Genomic DNA, 19,799 nt, shown 5'->3' with positions numbered 1-19,799 from the left:
TTAAAAGATGGTCTAGCCGTTTCTGTTTGAAAGTCAGGATGGCCGAGCGGTCTAAGGCGCTGCGTTCAGGTCGCAGTCTCCCCTGGAGGCGTGGGTTCGAATCCCACTTCTGACAATAACCTTTTTACATTTTTTGATACAAGAATCTGGTTTTATTTCACCGTTTTGTTTATGATTAATGCTGACTGACTGTGAAGGTTCTCAGTCATTAATGCTGACTGACTCCTTGTTTGTGGCCCATAGAATCAACCCACACTGACAAGCTAAAGTTCTGGTTTTGATTCAGTGACCTTAATGACTGTTATGTAGTGTTAAGAGACATGGATTTTTTATGTTAAATCTAGCTAGTCTACAACTTTTTATTTTACATTTTAAATGCAAATAATAATGATTTAAAATGAAAATTAGGAAAACCTAAATGTAATTCGTGCAGTTGCATTTTCAGTACCTGCAGAGGGCAGCAAAATAGCTACACTGTTACCATTTTTAAAAAGTAAATGTCCTTTAAAGTTGCCAAACACACTGCTGGAGCCATTTTAATGAACTTGTGTTGCACTTCTCAAACTTTATTTTAAACTGTGGTGGAGATGTCAAAGTTTGGGATGCCAAATATTACAAAGAAATATTTCTAAAGTCGTTTTTTCATGAGAGTAAATGTTCTCTTATGAAACCGGTGTCAGCTTGCAGATGTGATGTTTCCAGAGGTTCTTAGTTTATATATATGATTACAAGCAATGTGGAAAAAATAATCTCACAGATCCGCTGCCTACTGCTTTTAGCAGTATCATGTATAATCGAGAGATGTGCTCGTTGAGTCTGCATTGAATCATTCTTGTTTTAATATTTACTTTTGTCACCTCCAGAATGAGAGTGCCTATTTTATACAACCTCCACATGAAAGGAAAGTGAGAAGATCATTTGACTGTTTCATGCAATAGTTAATGATACAAACACAAACATTCAGAACTCACAGCACGGCACAGTTTACTTGCTAGTCATTTCATACAAATAGTAGAAAGAGGGTTTGTATCTGAAGGAGACAAACTGCATCACATGTGCCAGACAGGCTAGATGTTGATACACAGAGACTGATTTTCAGAAAGGTAAAGGTGTAAATAGTCACAGAGTTGAATGTGTCAGACATCCCATTAAAAAAAGTTTTCACTAACCTGTTGGTGTTAAAAAAAAAAAGAAAAAAAAAAAGACTTCAGTAATCACGTAGTTATAGAAAGATATTTAGGTAAAATTGGAATAAACACAAAATAAACAACTTAAAAAAAACATTCCAATATACAGGTGGCGTCTAGTGGTAGGCGTAGTTTTTTTGTTTTTTTTTGCTTTCCTACAGAGCTCAACCAACCCTTAAACCACTGAACAAAACATCTGGAAGTCCCAAAAGAACCACATCCATATTTTTCTCATTTTATCTATTTTTTGTTGTTACACATCACAACCCGACGACATGGTAGGTTGACTGCTTGTCCATCATGTCTCTAGGTGGTTATCATCACACTCCTCCTCCTCATCGTCGTCATCATCCCTTTTGTGTCATCTAAAAGCGCAGAACCCTTCAACATGCCGCACAGCCCCTCAAAAACAATTGCACCGCTTTAATGGTTACACTTTAATTTTTGCACTCTTTAGGTGCCGTTCGAGAAAAGGGGGCAATGATCGACGTGCCCTCCTACTAGAAGATTTCTATGTGTTTTGAACGTCCATGTTCAAAGTCCCCACACTTAGCAGACTGCTGCAGGGACGTGCCGAGTTTACAAGATGGCACAGAAGAACTTCTTCTCCCTGAACGGGTTCTCCGACGCTGGCACCGGCGACAATAAAGGGTCCTCTTTGGCATGAGCTTCGCAGTATGACATCAAGTCTGCTGCAGCTTTAGACACCTGCAGTTACAAACACACACACAAGTGTATCAGTTCAAGTTGGCGTGCACAGTGTGGAAAAACACCAGTCCAATTTAATTCAAAGAGTTAAATCAGAAGGCGGATGCTTGTCTTTTATCTGGATTTCAAACGCATAGCAGCATGCAGGAGCTAGATCCTGGTTAGCTTAGCTTTACCAAAGTACCCCTAGAAGTAAGTCTCACCTCTTAGCACTACTTTAAAACTCACAATATTTCATCAATAATTCTCACAAACTACCACCCTCATCATGTGACTTGCTCTGGCAATGCCTAATGTTAAATTTCGTTAAGTTAACCAAATAAATCATCTAATCATTCTGATCTTACACATCTATGGAAGCCCGTTTCTGCCACTACAAAAAAAAAAAAAGTATCCATAACTCGTTCTCGAAATTTGGACTTATTAACTCCAAATTTTGAGAAAATAACTCGTAATTTCGAGTTAATAAGTCAAAATGTCAAGAACGATACTTTATTTTTTTTAAGTGGCAGAAACAGGCTTCCATACACATCTGTACATATAGTACTGTGCAAAAGTTTCAAGCTGGCCCCCACTTCTTCATGTTTTCAAATAAAAATGGGAAACAGTATATGTAGAGTATATAAATCCAAAACCTGTCACTATTTGATCCGACCACCTTTATGCTACAGTACAGCCTGAACTCTCTTAGGTGAGCTTTCTAGTCTTTAAGGTGTTCAGGAATAGTCTCCAGGTTTCTTGAAGGACACTCAAAGCTCTTCTTTGGATGTTGGCTGGCTTTTTGTTCCATTGTCTGTCAAGATGATCTCACATCTAGCTCTAGGTCTGGGCTGTGGGGAGGTCTGCCCATGACTCATAGTGTTCCACTGTGTGTTCTTCTATCCAGGTATGCTTTTACTGACAGTGTGTTTGGGGCTTCTTGATTCCACCCTTCCAATTGAGGCCATTTCCAATGAGGCTTCAGGGACTATTAAATGGAAGCTCCTCATACATCTCTCAGGTCCTGTTCCAGAACTTTGGTGATTTTTTCCTCTATTTCTTAGGGACATGACTTTCATATACTCCTCATTTGCTGTAGCTAGTTTTTTAGGCCACCTCTTTTTTTGTCCTCCACTTATCCCGTTTTCTCACATTTTTAAGGACACACTGCACACCATGCTGAGAAACGCCACGTTTTCAGCTAATAGCTGTTTGGGGATCACCTTGTTGGTGAAAGTCCAGCTCATTCACCAAAATATAAAGACATGGGAGTTGACTGAAGACTTTTGCACAGTACTGTAAATCAGAAAAGTAATAATAAAGTCATGTGCGACAGCTGCGTTTGTCTGTTTTTATGACCGTAACAGTGATTGCTGCTCTCTTTGTAAGTACAGTTTGTTCTTAATAGGCTTGCCATTGCCAGTGTGTGAATGTGTGTGTGTGAATGGGTGAATGACTGAATGTAGTGTAAAGCGCTTTGGAGTCCTTAGGGACTGAGTAAAGCACTATACAAATGTAGGCCATTTACCATTTACCATTTTTACTTGGATACATTAGCAAAAATTAAAAGTAAATGAAGTATTCATTGCTATTGTTTACCTCCATTAGCTCTGTAAACTTTTAAGCCCAATTGTAAACAAATAAATGTAAGTTAACGGACGGAAACCTAATTAAAAACATAAACCACGAGGTGCCAGCGCACCTTTATCCTGTCGATGTTGGCTTCCATCTTCAGCTGTTCCACCAGCTTCCTGGCTTGTGCGATGCTGGCTGTGTTATTGCTCGCCATGGGCGCTATCAGTCAGGCCTCGCGTGCTCTGTCTGCCTGTAGCAGAAAGAGATTTAAACATCCCAACCATTTCAGCTCAGAGACGAGCACTATAATATAGTGCAGGAGTAGGCGACTCCAGGCCGCGAGTGCCGGTGTCCTGCAGGTTTTAAAAGTGTTCTTGATCCAACACAGCTGATTCAAATAGCTAAATTACCTCCTCAACATGTCTTGAAGTTCTCCAGAGGACTGGTAACGAACTAATCATTTGATCCAGTTGTGTTGACCCAGGGTAAGAGCTAAAACCTGCAGGACACCGGCACTCGAGGCCTGGAGTTGCCTACCCCGGATATAGTGTAACAGGCATGCAGAGAGGAGTGCTAGTAACAGATACCCTGTTTATTATCACATGCCTACAGACACACAAACCACAGACACAAGCATATTATTTATGGTGTCAGTTGCTAGGCAGCCCCTGACAGTAAGAGAGGGAGGCGGGGGAGGTGGGAGGGGAGTGTGGGGGTGGCGCTTTGTCCGGTACTAAATTTCAAAAAAGATAAACGGATAAGAAACATTAGAGGTTTCAGAAAGGAAAAGCTCTCATTATGCACAATATCTTTTGTTTTTTTTTAAACATATGTGGTGATACTCAGTCACAGTGTCACACAAGAGCACAGCGTCTGTCTCTGCCTTATATGTAGGACAATTCATGAAAAACATGGTGTGCAGCCATGAAAATTAACTACATTTCATTTGAGGTTTTGATTGTTTTCAACATAACAGGATATTTATTCTGTGAAAAAGGAAGCAACCTGGCCTCAGAAGCTATTATTGCCCCGTTTAAGCAGACATACGATGCTGAAACTGGACTTTTCCTCCATATAAAAGTTGCAAGATGTTAAATTAAATGCAAACTTTTTTACATGCCCTTTGTTTGAGTATATTACCTCTATCTGCAGGTAGTCTTGCTTACTCTCACAGTGCATAGAAAGTTGGCTGGCGATTCTAAATTGGCTACAAGTGTGAGTGGTGGTTTTTTTTCCTCCTTTGACAGCCCTATGGCAGCCAGTAGACCAGGTGTACTGAAGGGTAAAGCAGGTATACCTAAAGAATGGATGGACAGAGGCTCATAAAATATCTACTTATTCAAATATCTTTAAGAAGATAGCAATTTTTAATACACATATTTTTTCTCTCAACTGTAGCCACTGTATTGAGTTATTAAAACTGTTCAAATGCTTAATGGGCTTCTTGCAGATCAAACAAATAACAACTGCCTCCTTGGAGAAGCTTCAATGCTCCTCAAGTTCTCTCTGGAACGCCTTTGAAGGTGCACATTTCTTGCCACTCTAGGTGATTAAATATTGGTGGAAAATACTTCCCAACGTGCTCACAGGTCTTTACATGCGATGAAACTGTTCAGCGTCTTCATTACGTTTCTCCAACTATTTATTCTTTACATTTGTCACCGTGTCCTGAGGGCCTCCCCTGAGTTCTCCAGCTGCTTTGATTAAATGGATCAAGCCCTCCAAAACGGCTTCATCCTCGGTGTGCGATCAATCATCGCTGGAGCCCCCCTTCGTTATTCGTCTGTGCACGCTGTGGTACGACTCAGCGTGGGTTCAGCACTCATCTCAGTGGGGTGCTGGAGCAAAGCATAAACATTAACGCTCTGCGGTGGCACATCTGCTCCTCAGCACAGGTTCACGGGTTGATTCCATGTTATATTTGCAATGCTTTAAAGATCGATTGTACTCAAATGAAGCAGAGAATTTAACTTTAAAGCGTTCTTAAATGGTTTACAGATAAAAAGAAATACCATGATTAAAAAGTACTACAGTGATCTCAGAATCAGAATACTTTATTAATCCCTAGGGGAAATTATTTTTCGTTACAGTGCTCCATTTAATCTATTTAATCTTTGGAGTAACCCTAAAATAAATGGGATAAAAACTGTAAAGCATCATGCACAAGAAGCTCCAACTGGCTTGTTTTTGTAATTTTTGCATAAGCTGAAACAATAAAATTGAAACCAATACAATGTAGAAGATTAATTATCAACACAAAGGTTAAACATTTTGAGGACAGGAAGAGTATTTTTTCATTTTCCATTTTCCCCCTCCTCTAACCTAAGCTGGAACATCTCTGCACGATGTCAGCGCAAACCAAATGACAACGTGTAGACGATCCGTGAGAACAGCCCGCAGCAGGCTCAAAGCGCGAGGAGTGGAACATAAACACGATGCTTTATAGCCACTGCAGCTGAGGGATCCTGGATGTTCTTAGTTTGAGGAGAACGTCACCTTGTAGGGTCATGGTGTGCCAAAAAACGCCCAACATCCATTATGAGGTTGCTAATCAACTCTGTTAGCGTTTTAAAAGCCCTTAAAGCAAACTTCGTTTTCGTCCCTCACCAAAATAAAAATAGGACAGAGAGTTATGATCGCTGAACAGAAATTAGTCTTTAGTGTCGTTTATATCAAGGCCACAATATTGTTTCAACACCCCTGGGAGACGTCAAAACAGGCCACCGTATCATCAGACTATTGATAGGGATAAATGTCACTCTGTAAGGTTTCTGGGATACGTGAAGAAAAGTAGGTCTTCCATTTTAACACATGCCCAAAAAAAAAAAAAGAGGCACAATAGCCTATTTTAAGAAAATTGTCAAGGAGAGTTGATGTTTTGAATAAACGCTGTATTAAATATGGAAGAAGCTAAATGATCAAAGTCAAGTCCCCTTTTGTAATTTCTCAGTTTTTACATCTTCCTCCTGTCCTTGCATCCTCCCCTTGTGTCTTAGTTCACGTGAAGAGATGTGAGAAGATGAGGGAGAGACGCGAGGCGAGAGGACTGCAGGTATCAGGCGTTTAACACGATGAGGCTTCAGCGCTTCGTGTCAACTAAATATGATTTTTTGCACAGATACATCATAAATTGTTTCGTTACAGCCCAACTACTGATGAGCGTAACAGTGTTCACGCCAGCTTTTATAATTAGGTCTGCGTTTAATTAAATTCACCACATGCCGCATTGTGACGAGATATCGTACCTAGAGTCCCCGGAGTCCCTCTGTATTTTGTGTATTCCATCTGTGTGCCACGCTTACTTTATAAATACAGGCTAAAAACACTAGTGCAGAGGTGGCCTTCTCTTGTCCTCCAGATACATTTTAATAGCTGGGACATCCTTTAAATGGCACTCCGAGTTTAATTTCCAGGTCACAGGGAGGAGGACAGAGGCAGAAATCTGAGAAATGTAAAAAGTTTCACTTTTTATTTTACCCACTAAGCTCTATGATAATAAAAGAAATGGAGGCCACACGTAAATTAACTGCCACTCTGGTTATTTACAGTTTTGGCAGATGTAAGGCAGGAATTTCCCCGCTTTAGAGCTAAATAAAGTATACAGTCATGTGGAAAATAATTCTTTACTACATTTTATATAGTCATGTGAGAAACTAAGCTTGTAAACTCGCCTTTAGCGGGAAGTAAACATCTTCTTAAAAGTCTTTTAATATTTGGCTCACTCTTCTTCACAGTATTGCTTCAGTCCTTTGAGGTTTGTGGGCACTCGCTGATGCACAGCTCTCAGCATTTCAACTGGCTTGTGGTCTGAGCTTTGACTGGTCCACTGCAAGCACCTTGGTTGTTGTCTTTTTATAGACATACTTGTCTTTTTCTAATTGCACTTGCATGAACTTCAACATTTAACATGTTAACTGAGGCCTGTACAGTCTGAGTTTTTCCGAGGATTGCACAGCCTGACCTTTGCAGGAATGTTGACTCCTGGGAAGATTGTAGTATCATATTAACATGCACCTAAATGCTCAAGACTAGCAAACTATCAAAAAGATTGAATTAGTTAATAATTAAGTGCTCTTTATTCATATGGAAGCAGTAAGGGTGTAGTTAATTAATCAAAGGGCTATATTTCATCTCATCAAAGTTAATTTAACACATTGCTAAGGGATGAAACAAAAAAAGCTACATTGCTCGCTTGGTTAAAAATGGCAAAAACGTCTCCAAATGACACTAAAGTTAAAGCATGAATTTGGAAAACAGAGAATAAAGAGAAAAACAAAAAAGTAAGAAGCAATTGGGCAGAGCTTTCACTGAGGCTGCAAGGTCACTTTCCTGTTCATTACTGTTGGAGCGTGCAAAAATGCCACCCTGACATTTTCATATCTGCTAAAGGAGGGCGGGGTGATGGTGACATGTAGCAGATGCACACTTTTCCTTCCTTCCTTCCAACCTAATTTCCTTTCCTTTCTGCTAGCTGCTTAAAATACCATTCTGAGATGTTGCGTCTGGTGTCATCATCCCGATAAGTGTGACACTGATAAATAATGCATTCAGATGGACAGAGGCCTTAACCGTGTAAGCTGTCGACAACTTTATGGCAGCTGTCACGATTAGTTCACAAACTCTTTGCAGCAGCAGCAAGAGGGCTGTGTCATCACCGTGCCCTTGTGATGGCATCAGCCACACAGGGGTAAATCAGTCCATTTTTTCACTTTATTCGTTTGCTTTGCAGTTTTCTTCATTAATATAATTTATTAATCATTTGGTTAAACCTAACACTGATATGATGAGGCGCGCACATAGTAGCATTGTTTGGTTTTTCTAAAATGTTTTGTTATATTAATTATGTTTCTCTTTCTTTGAGTTACCTGGGTTTGGGCGGTGGATGTTTATATTTAGCTGACCTCTTTTATGGGCCTGCTAAGTATGCTTTTGAATTTTGTTAATTTTGGACTTTTTGAGGGTTAAAATAAAGAAAACCCTTTTTGAAGATACTTTTTTGCCTGTGTCCTCTTTGCTTTGGCTGCTTGGTCCCTCACAGCCCTCATGCCACAAGATTGAGAAAGATGTCGCCATGCGTCTTTTCTCGTCAACCTTCTTCCTCTTGCCTGGACGTACCTTGTCTACTTACTCCTCCGCACTCTGCCCTGGTGCGCGTCTGCAGTTCAGTCAGCAGTTTGTGTCTGCCACACTCTCTGCAAACAAGGAGAAGGAAAGAGAAGGGGAGTGAGAATCGGAATCAGAGCTCTGCATGCTTTCAATCCCACATTCCAGATAAATTACGCCAAGGCATGTCTGTGCAGCCTCTGTCCTCTGATCAGTGTGTGTCAGAATGTCACAGATAGCTCCTACAAACTGGGCTAAAGACAAATAACTGATGGAGAAACAGCGCACCACAGCACAAGTGACAAGGCAAAGTCATTTATACTTTTAAAGGAAATATGCTTGAGAGAAAGATGAGAGGATGATTTTTCAACAGCTAGTTAGGCTATCTCAAAGATAGGGCAGGGACAAGGTAACATAATCTGCCTGTAGCGCCACCAAAACTCATCAGTTAATGTTTGATCCCATTTGTTGATGCCATACAAAGTTTAGTGTTGAAGGGGTTAAATGTGTGACTATTTTGTAGCCAGATCCTTAATTATAAGCACAAGTCAAACTTTTACGAGTCTGTCCAGGCTCATAAAAATGCATGCCACGAAGGATGTCACCAATGTCCTGAGAGATATGGGACTTTGTCATTGATTTAAGGTGAATTTACTCAAAAATATGTCGCCCTTTCACACTAATGTCTGATGGATTCAAACGATGACAGTGTGTGCCAAAGCTGAAGAAATTCCTTCAAGGTATTCCATAGTATAATGTGGATAATTTGGAATTTGTGATATTGCATTTGTGTCATTTGCATAGGTGATTTGCTCTGCAGAGTGAAGGTTTATGGGTACACAACCTATGCATGACATGCTTGCATGTGGTCCTCCATAAAAACCAACACTGGGTAGCCTGACTGAGATGACGCTGTGCGTAACTCAAGTGCGGATTTTGTAAAGTTGCCCAGAACAGGAAAGGAATTGCAGTGGAGTCCACAACACAGAGGGAGCAGGGTGGAAAAAAACCTTAAAGAAGAAAAGAAAATAGCTACAGTGGACAGTTTTTATTGTTTTAAACACTTGGTTTCACTTTAGCCTTTTGTATGTTATAACTTTGCTTTTCCCCAGACCAGTTGTTCCATGAACTATGCTGGTCCCTTAACTTGGAAACAGCTACCTCTGTTGCAAACATACTAATCCTCAGACTAAACTTAAAATGTTTTCATCACGATAAGAAGGCTGATCGTTCTTCTGTCTATGCAATAAATATGTACAACAGAGATCAGCTGTTTACCCTAGCTTAGCATAAAGAGGTTTTACAGGCTTTCAGGAAGACATATGGAATATAAAGTGCTGTGTAGTGAGATTTAGATGTGCTGGTAGAACAGAAGTAGCCTAGTTATTTGTCCTCATTTGCAGTTTTTACACTAAACAAAGCAACAGTGCTAGCGGTCCTCCCATCTAACTCTCAGCAAAACCACAAATAGTGACACTTGTAAAAATGTCCAACTCTTCCTTTAAGTCTTCAGTGGGTGCTGACCCTAACTTTCTCTCTATCAGCCTGTCCTTTCTTCTTCTGGCCATTCAGATTCATTCTTTAATGCATCTGTGACTCTGCATCTCAGTTCTGATAAATGGGCCAATTATCCCGCATGAGCAGATCTGCAGAGGATGGGAATTCCTGCCATCATAAATCATGGTAGCACACAGCGAGCAACATTAAAGCAACGTTACAATGAGGAATCCATTAACAAAGCCTTGCCAACAGCTGCAGGACCCCTGAGCCAAAGTATTTTAGCAATGCTGAAGCTGCTTGGAGTTTAAATAACAAGCAAAAAGAAAGAGGACTCTTGCAGTCTTGGAGTTCACTGTAGCCCCTCCAGATTCACTGGTGGTGCCATTAATCTACATTGTTACACTGTGTTATGCAAGCGTCTATAATAATCTCATCTGCGCAGTGATTCTTAAACTAGCAGCAGGAGAGCTGTAGCAGGTGTGAAGTGTGTAACGGGATGGTCTTGTAAAATCTCTTAATGGGAAATTTTATTTAGTTCTTGATGGCAAAGAAAAAGTTTTTTTGATACTCCACTAAAAAAGTCAAATGCTGCTGCACTTTCAGAGCAGCAGTCGAAGAACAGTGATGTTTAAGAAGCCAGTTTGATTTGAGCTTTGTGACAGTGTATTATTTTGCTGAAAGAAGCCACCAGAAGATGGGGATAAACGGCCTGGTCAGCGGCAGGCGGCAGCATTTAAATGATGCTCAGTTGGTACGAAGAGGTCCAAAGTGTGCCAAGAAAATGTTCCCCATGTTTCAGGCTCCCGGGGCCATTACCAACAGCCTCAGCCGCTGATATAAAGCAGAATGAATCCATGTTTTCATCTTGTTTATGCCAAATTCTGCCATCTGAATATCGTAGCAGAAATGAAGACTCTTCAGACCAGGCGATATTTTCCAGTCGTCCATCATCCAATTTTAGTGAGCCTGTGCAAACTGTAGCCTTATTTTTCTATTCTTAGCTGACAGGAGCGGCACTTAGTGTGCTCTGCTGTAGTACATCTGCTTCAACGTTCATGCGTTTTGCATTCAGAGATGCAAACAGTACCTGTTGCCTTGATATAAGCTCAAAGTAGTCTGGCCATTCTCCTCTGACCTCTGAGACCAACAAGGCATTTTTGCCCAGTTAACTTCTGCTCACAGAATCTTTTCTTTTTTTGGATCACTTTGTGTGAACTCAGAGATGGTTGTGTGGGAAAATCCCAGTAGAGCAGCAGTTTCTAAAACACTCAGACCAGCTCATGTTCAAAGGTACAAAAATCATCTTTCTTCCTCGTTCTGATGCTCAGCTTAAACTTCATCATCTCGACCATGTCTACACGCCTCAATGCATTAAGTTGCTGCCATGTGATTGGCTGATTAGATGTTTGCATTATGGAGCAGTTGAACAGGTGTACCCAATGAACTGGCCTGTGAGTTTATTTGCTGTGTGTATCACCCAGTTATTCTAACTAATAACTGTTATTGACATTACACAGTGGCAGAGTCACATGACTAGTAACATGCGACTGTGTCATCATAAGTTTTATTTATATAGAACACATGTTTGCTCACAGAAACATCCGGCTTGTCAATCAAAAGAATTGCTTTTACATCCGGGAACTTTCCAGCAATCATCTTCTGTCGGCTGCTGCTGGGATCGAGAGCAATATGAAAGTAAAGTTTTATAAACACTGAATTTGCAAGAAATTAAACAGCTAGTTTAGCAGTTTGCTACCCTCCAAACAAAGTTTGTGATTAACGTTAAAAAAAAACCCCAGACCAATGTTTTTTTCCCAACTAGGCCAATTATAACAGTTTTTAAAACATAGCTGTATTTGTGTGTGATCTTCTCTACAATAAGACCTATTATTGCAGCCAGAAGAGTCGCCCCCTGTTGCCCATTAAGAGAATGAGGCGCTTCTGAATGTACTTCACCTGTCGGGCCTGGAGGTGACGATAAACTTTTAAAAGTGTGGGACATAAATTACGCTTCAAACAACATTACCGTGTATTTTAGACAACTTTTCCAGCCATATAATGTTGCCATTTTAATCAAGTGCCTCCAATGTTGCATGGTAACTGAAAGGTAGCTAGTTTGATCCCACCCAGGTCGGACATCAGGAAATAAAACACATTCTGTGGGGAAACAAACACTTCTTGTGAGTGTGAAAATAAACACTCATCTCATTTACTATAGAAAAGAGACAAAGTGTCTTTTTTATAGTAATGGCTGCACTAACTTTGGTAATTTCCTGCTTATTTTAATTCACTTTATGCTGTGGGAAAGTCAGGAAAGCCAGCCATTCTTAAAAAAGAAAAGAAAAAAGTTGCTGAATTTGATTTCCTGGTGAACAGATTATGTCGTCATATTAATGTTGCAAAGCAGCAGCGAGATCAGTGGATGAAAGACAAAGGGTGTTAAAATACTTAAGTCCAAGGAATTCGTTTTTTTATCTAAATACTTGGAAATATCGTTCCTTACTTTTAGACCAGTAAAGAATTTCTAGCTAAACTGTGGTGAGCGGGAAAAAACAAATGCAACATGTGAGTGGTGATCCATTTCTCTCCTTTGTTCCAGCCTTCTGCTTCCCGTCCCTCCCTGTATGGCAGACAGGTGTTCACCGATATGACAGAACCACCCCCAGCATGCTCTGTCCTGCTTCTAACACCACAGAATCAATCTAACCCCTTCTGCCATCCTTCCCCTGACATTTGGAGCTTTTTTGAACCTCTTCCTACAGGCTTTCGGGGGGTCTGTGTTTGTGACGAGGCCCTCCATAGATGTGATTATAGCTGCTGCTCGACTCTGGGTGTCGCTGACTTAAAGGGTGATTAAGCGCCACAGGAAACATCCTGGTGAGGAAAATATAATTCCTGGCCTGTCGAGAGTGACGATCTCTTATGTACTCCCACGCAGGCTGGCTCTCGGCTCAGTTCTCCTTCCCTTTTTCCAACTCCTTTCACTTCTGTAGTGCACACCTTATTTATCCTGTCTTTTATTCCCTACACCATCCAAAGAGAAATTTAAGCAGCGACGCAGGGAGTGTTCTGTCCTCTGTGATGCCTAGGGTGTGAAATCAGAGCGTGGTAATTAAAAATGTGTCCCTGGCTCAGCCATCTGGACCCTGGAGAGTCAGTGATTAACCTGCAAGGGTCTGCAGGGACAGCAAGAAGGCAGGAAGTAACCCCTGCTCAGAGCTCATTTGAAGGTCTCTTAAGGCCTGTCTTTACAAGAATGCAAACAGCACACCTTCCTCAAAGCCCCCTTACTTATTGTTGCTGTTACATTTAAGTTACACTCATAAACCCAGCAGATTTACTACAAATTCTTGGTTATTTCCAAAGAAAAGTTATTTTTTGTAGTTTTTCTTTTAAAAAAAGTAAAAGTTTCTCTTCCCTAGTAGACAAATTGGCATTTAATTTTGCCTTTTTCAAACTGACAGATTTGGGGTGAAAAATGTAGATTCCCCAACGAGTTCATGAGTGATTGCTGGACTTTGTTGGCTGTTGCCAAGTGAAAAGAGGGTTCTGCATTAAAAACCTCCTTCTGATTGCTCTGGTCATTAGCAGATTGCCGCACTTGTCTGGATGAAAGATCAGACTTGTCTGTAAACACTGTATTTTGCTAGTGCTTGCAGACAAGTTGGTGTCATCCATACAAACTTCGATGGCAACTAGCAACCCAGAAGTCACACAGGGTTTTCTGTGCAGTCCTGGTTAACTATGTGCCAGCTAGAGGGCTGAAATCCACCCTATCCTCCCTGGCATATTGCATCCTACAAAAAACTATCTGTATACCTCGCTACTAATGACGGTATGCAATAAAATGTTATTTCTTTTCATATTAATCAAGCTGAGCTTATAGCATCCTGAGAGAAGTATTTGCAATCCTTCCCATTGAGTCAGTATTTCATGCTTTCCTACCAAACAAAACCAATCCTAAACCTGGCTGCGGATTTTTTAACAATGTAGTTTTTCCATTTATTTCTGTAGCCTTGTGTGAGTGTGCAGAAGAAAAAGTGTGCAAAAACTTCAGTCATCTGACTCTCATAGTATGACAGAGTAACTGTACCATCCTCAATGCGTCATAGGACACTGAGCTGCGATGTCACTGGGGAACTAAAGACAGCAAAGGGCACACTCAGCTAAAGAAAGATTTGCAAAAGTGTAAACGGATACTAGAGGACACCAAGAAAGAGAGAGAAAAGCAAATAAAAGCTGGAAATAAAGTTTGTTGGAAAAATGAAAGAGAGGATGTGGTAGCAATACCTTCTTCCAGAGTGGCTTTGACCGCAGCAAGGAGAAGTACAGAAACATAAAACTGACCTCCGGAGTTATTAATGAACACAACCAGGAAGATATTGACTGTTGACTGTAATTTAGCACGGATCCCTGCCCTTGAACAGGAGAAAGGACGCCCCTCCCTCTGCACGCAAAGACGAAGCGATGAGACACAGAGAGCTGAACTGTCAGGTCATAACTGTCTGTGGAGATGATGCTGAGTGCGACAGCTGAATGCCCTTCTCCATCACAGTCTTCAGTTATACTGGGCTCTGAGCGGCATCATATTAGTAGAAGAAATAAAGAACATTTGGAGGTTTGATCACAAACCGGCCCATTCAAGAGGCCTATCCCTCACTGATAAGCCTGAAAACACAAAGAAATGAAAACATAGTGCAAGTTAATATCTGTACTAGCTAACTGAACATGCACTGACTGAAAAACGTGTGAAAACATCGCGGGAAAATCTCATGTCAGCCACCAGAGTTGCGTATTTAGCACTAAAAGAGCGCCTCAGTGCTGTGGATCTATATTGTGTGTGGGAGGGAGGCTTGTGGTTGCGTTTCATTCATGATTTATGAAAAATACACAATCCCCATTCAATATCTCTAAAGCCATTGCTTTTTAATATAGCACTGTAAAGCGAATTCACTAAGAAATAGAAAAGGATCTAAATGTTTCTTTCAAATCTCCATCATTTAAAAAACAAAAACATGTAAGATTAAAACATTTTAGCTGCTAATTTAATCATTGAACCATTTAAAGGGCTAGCAAGCACGCAGCTGTAAATCTGTTTTATTGATTCAGTCACAAAAAACGTTTTTAGAATCTGTGTCAAGTGAAATAAATATTCATGATGACGATGATGATGATGATCATCAGGCTAATTTTTCCCCCAGCATTGTTTTAATTTTGGCACGTATTAGCTGCTTCGTGCTCCCTCCTCGTGCCACTTCCTCCCAGTCAGACCACCACCACCCACGATCATTCAATGAGCCTGGACATCTGTGCCACCCCCAGGACGCCCTGCCCATCTTACCATCTCAGAGGCTGTGTGTGTACATATACTGTATACATGTGTAGTGGGGGTAATCTAGGTCCCTGAGGGGGGAGGGGAGAAAGCAGTGGCCCAGGAAATGACGCATCCGCTGGGAGTCAAGGAGGCAGCAGGGAGGAGGCTTCTTTTGCTCCAGGGAGTGCAAATATGGTCTTTTATGTTTATTAAATCAAACAGCCAAGGTCCTGTGTGTTTTTGCATTGTCAGATTGAAACAGTGACCAAGTGGTTTGGCTTTTCCTCAAACGTAAAGCATTTTAAACCTTTGATTTGCGTGTTACATAACAGCAGTGCAGTTAGTGGGATAGAAACAATGCACTGGCGCTCACGGGAACAGCCTCTGAGCTTCAGGAGCAAACACAAAGAAAAAAACCCAATTCTTTTTTCTTTGGGGGGTCATCAGCCAAATAATGCTGCTGATTTTTGTGAAGGTTTTCGGGGGGTAATCACGTCTTTTACCCACTCTAAATGATACTTGGAATGAGACAGTGTGGTCGCATCTTTTGTGTACGTCAGTTTCTGTTCTCCGTGATTTCATTGACGGGAATCTGAAGGAGTTTTGTCCTCGCTCATGGCAGCACAAACACATTTTTCCTCTGAAATTAATCAGCATGCAAGAGAATAACACAGCCAGATTCCTGGGCTGTTAACAATATCACAAACATCCGGGCTTGTGTGGATTCTGCTGAGGGACCATCACAGACGCTCACTGGGCTTCTGGTCTTTCTGATCAGCTTTTACAAACTAAAAGCCTGGAAACTAAACACTTCTGATTGATTTGGACTCGAGTCAGACTTGCTGTAAATTTTATTTAAACACATCTCTGTGAGATTAATCAGTTAAGAGAGACTTTAAACTTATATGACAGCTATGAGAGGTGACAGGCCTGAGACTTTTCCTCCTGCAGTGACCTCTGCCGTGGCTTTAGCCTTTGCTGGATTTGCTCCAGGAGACCTAAAAACTGCTCCTGCGAACTTGAAACTCGAGGATTTGAGTTGGATTGGATAAGACTTGCATCTGGTAGATCCGGCTCACACTTAATTCACAAAAATAAAAATGTAAATAACAATGTTTTTTTCATTGGAATCAGTGGTCTGCTGGGAAAACTCAGGCCGTATCCTGCGCTAGGGTGGATATGTGACATCTACCACCCACCCAACCACAAATCTATAGAAATAGCGCTCCCCAATGGCAGCAGCGGTACAACAATGCCACAAAAGTGTGTGACAGCTATGTGACTTGACTCCGAATACTTTCCCCACAACTTATTGTCTAGATGCGTACTTTAAGAGGGTTAAAGTTATATCGCCACAGCCACACGCCAGTGGACAATGAAGACATAACAACTCAAACTACTCTGTTTTCAGGCAGTTAGTCGACCGTATCAACCGGGTGCCCGCTGGACAGCTACGCATGGTGGACATTTCTCTTTATATGCAGATTGTAAAAATTAGGTCTTGAGTTTAGACTGTAAAAAAACATTTAAAGTCTAGTGACTTGGCTTGAGCTTTGTTTCGAAGACTCATGACTTGATTTCCTCTTTACCTAAACGACAGCTGAGAACACAGCACAGTCGAATGAGCTTAAAAACCAAAATCAACACTGTTAGAAGCAAACAAGCGCTTTGAGTACAAAGGTCAAAGCCTTTAATTCAACATAATTCCCACCTCATGTTTGCTTTTCCTATGAAGTCACTTCTGCTCACATCTTAAATAAGGAAACTGACACACAGATGACAAGGCTAACTGTAGTTTCTCACTTTACCCTGAAACAGAATCATTTTTGGGCGGAGGTTCTGAAAGGAGCAGGGAGAGGTCACCATGCTCAGCAAGTCGTGCACCGCTCGGTTCCCCTTACTCTTTTTCAGTCGTTCCTCCCTTACTGCCTTCGCTTTCTATTTACAGACTCGGCACTGGGGTTCTGGAAAACACTCAAGGTTTTGTGAGGCATTGTGAGCCGCTCTTTTAGTCTCAACATCGATGCAGCTGATGTGGCCTCGGAGCAGTTCCTCTTTGAGATACAGTACGACCTGCCTGGACGCGAGCTCTTGCGTAATTCCAGCTCGCATTTGTAATAGGCCTGGATATGTAACACAATTGCATGCACATGATTGGGTGATTTAACGTGAGCTGTGCATGACGATGCCTTTGTGTGACGGGCTAAGACCGGGGAAAAACAGCGCATCTGTGTTTGTTTTCTTGCATTTCTTTTGAATGTGTGCCGCTGTCAGCATCTATATAGTCTTTAAGCTCCATAAAAAAAAAAACATCCACCACCCCCCTCTCCACCTCCTCCCTCCCTCCTTCTCCCTCAGCCATCTGCCTGATACAACCACTACATCCAGCTTGTGTTTGTTGTCAACTGCTTTTTCCTTTCCTCAATGGAGGGCTAGGAAGCCTCACGAAAAGCTTCTGGATAACTTTCGGCTGCTTCCGTCTTTTGCATCTCTTCCTGCCAACCACCCCCACCCTGCTTTTCATCCACCTCTTTCTTTGCCTTTTCCATCCCTTCTGCTCAGGCAAATATCCCCTGAAACAGATGCCCTTAATTCCTCTGGCCCCACATTATAAGATCTGCCCAATCCTGAGGCAAGAAGGAGGAGTGAGGAATAAGAAAAGCAAGGAAGAAAGCCCACTCTCCTGTTTTCTTTTCACACACATATATAGGAGGAGATAATGGACGGGGAGGGGGGTATTAAACAGCGGCTCACCTCTGAGGAAGGAGCTTTTTAGTGATTTTAGAGGGAGGAGGGGATTCCATGACGTAAACCAGCCAGCAGCATCAATCTCACCCCTCGAGCGCTGACAAAAAAGACATCATGGATATGTAAACCCCCCTCCTCTGGAACACACCCTGTTTCAGATGCGATTAACCCACATGCCACCAAATTACAAAAAATAACTAAATGTCAGGAAGCAAAAATGTAAATAAAAATTCAACCAACCTTTACTGTGGTTGTGTGCTCTCCTTCTGTGAATCCAAATGCAGCCAGTCATGTGGAGTAGTATCCACGCGTTCTGCCTTCTGCTGATCTCTTTCTGTCACACACACACACACAGAGGCAGCCGATTACATCCACGCTCACAACACACACTCCTCTATCTGTATGGCTTTCGCTCTCTCCCTCTCTCTGTGTGTCTACTCCCGCTGAGATCCTACCTCCTCACTGCTGCTCCGAGTCTCCACCCTTCAGCGAAACGCTCGGGCTCCAAGAATCTACCCTCCTCTTCATCCTCCCTCCCTCTTTGTGTCTTTTCTTTTCTGCTATTAGGACACACTTCCTCCGCCTCTCAGAGGTCCACAGGAAAAGCCTCGAGTATCTCTCTAAACAGCTGCAATAAACAGATGCATACCAGGACAGCCGACATCACATCCTGTATTGCATGCACGACACACGCCTTCTTGCCACAGCGGAAATGTTTAATCATCAGTCTACTTGCATATCACAGCAAAGCCAAAGATCAAAAGATTATAAAAAAAAATATACACCAGATGTGGAGCAAAAAACACAAAAAGTGTGCGGTACATTTGGGAGTACAGAGGTTTTCTGCATGTGCTGGATACACTCAATTTGGGCGAGTGTACTAGAAGAAAAAAAGTCAAAAACTGGTTCTTACCCTTAATACTGGCAAACCTAACTGATGTATACTTGCAAACGCAACAGGCCCCAACAACTGGTTTAAATATGCTGCACTTTGCACCATATCTTGTCACATTATCTTGATGGCGCCATGTTCCATATTATTGTGGGATTGGGACTTTTTTCTCTTTTCTTTTCTGCTATTTGTGCTGCAAAGGCACTTAGCAAACAACTGCCTGATGCGAAAGCCAGATTCTTAACTCAACTACGCAACCGGCAATAAACAAGCATGTTAAAATCGGCATTAATGTTTCGATTACTATACGCTTGCATTTATCTGATTTCGTTTAAGCTTGTTTTTCCTTGTAATTGGTTAGTGTTGTTATTTTTATGCCTTTCTTTGCCAATCCTGCATTTAACAGCATAACAACCCATCCTAAGTTTCTGAAAAACAACAAAGGGAATGTCTGGCTTTTTAACTAGTAAATATAATACATTAAGTTTTTGTGCCATGTAATTACTTCAGTGCATTCAGAGACAACAGGGAATTAAGGTGATTACAATCTTTACTCATCCAAAAATTTAAATTTAGGCCAGTTTCCTCTGTTCTGTTGAGCCATTAATTGATCTGGCTTGTTTTGGTGCCAGTTGCAACACTCGGTATCTCTTTTCATATATATTGAACCACTTATTCCAACAAACAAACAAATAAACCCCAACAACAACAAAAACATCTTTCAACAGCTGATAAATCAAAATTTACAGAGTAAAGAAGAGACAGGAAAAAATCCTTTAATCATGATATGAGT

The 19,799-nt window shown here is 41.3% G+C and overlaps 1 protein-coding gene and 1 non-coding gene across 5 annotated transcripts; one reads left to right on the top strand and one right to left on the bottom strand.

Moving 5' to 3' along the window:
* The first annotated feature begins 32 nt into the window (after nt 1–32).
* Nucleotides 33–115, top strand: trnal-cag (transfer RNA leucine (anticodon CAG)). Its single transcript has one exon. It is a non-coding gene; the product is annotated as a tRNA-Leu (tRNA).
* Nucleotides 116–538: 423 nt separating this feature from the next.
* Nucleotides 539–18,686, bottom strand: gng2 (guanine nucleotide binding protein (G protein), gamma 2). Of its 4 annotated transcripts, none has more exons than XM_086275819.1 (5): nt 18,355–18,563; nt 8,565–8,641; nt 4,590–4,746; nt 3,577–3,699; nt 539–1,895 (listed from the first exon to the last, which is right to left on the bottom strand). In XM_086275819.1, the coding sequence occupies exons 4-5, from the start codon at nt 3,661–3,663 to the stop codon at nt 1,767–1,769; spliced, it is 216 nt and encodes a 71-aa protein (XP_086131945.1). In that variant the 5' UTR covers nt 3,664–3,699; nt 4,590–4,746; nt 8,565–8,641; nt 18,355–18,563; the 3' UTR covers nt 539–1,766. The 4 variants fall into 4 exon arrangements, with proteins under 4 accessions (XP_086131945.1, XP_086131946.1, XP_086131944.1 ...); XM_086275818.1 differs by lacking the exon at nt 4,590–4,746 and adding an exon at nt 18,570–18,686 and having other exon boundaries at nt 540–1,895; nt 18,355–18,448; XM_086275820.1 differs by lacking the exon at nt 4,590–4,746 and having other exon boundaries at nt 3,577–3,695.
* Between the last annotated feature and the right edge of the window lie 1,113 nt (nt 18,687–19,799).

Source organism: Aulonocara sp. 'chitande type north' Nkhata Bay, linkage group LG19 (genome assembly GCF_057382095.1).
Source record: "Aulonocara sp. 'chitande type north' Nkhata Bay isolate Kocher_YH1m ecotype deep benthic linkage group LG19, A_spYH_male_GT1.1, whole genome shotgun sequence".
In the NCBI taxonomy this organism is placed as follows: Eukaryota; Metazoa; Chordata; class Actinopteri; order Cichliformes; family Cichlidae; genus Aulonocara; species Aulonocara sp. 'chitande type north' Nkhata Bay.
The sequence above is the reverse complement of the archived record's forward strand: the minus strand, read 5'-3'. Positions and strand labels throughout refer to the sequence as shown.

Coding starts and splice junctions, on each gene's coding strand:
- gng2 (XM_086275818.1), bottom strand. CDS start 3,663: ATGGCGAGCAATAACACAGCCAGCATCGCACAAGCCAGGAAGCTGGTG. Junction 1,896..3,576: donor CCAACATCGACAGGATAAAG/GTGCGCTGGCAC, acceptor TTGTAACTGCAG/GTGTCTAAAGCTGCAGCAGA.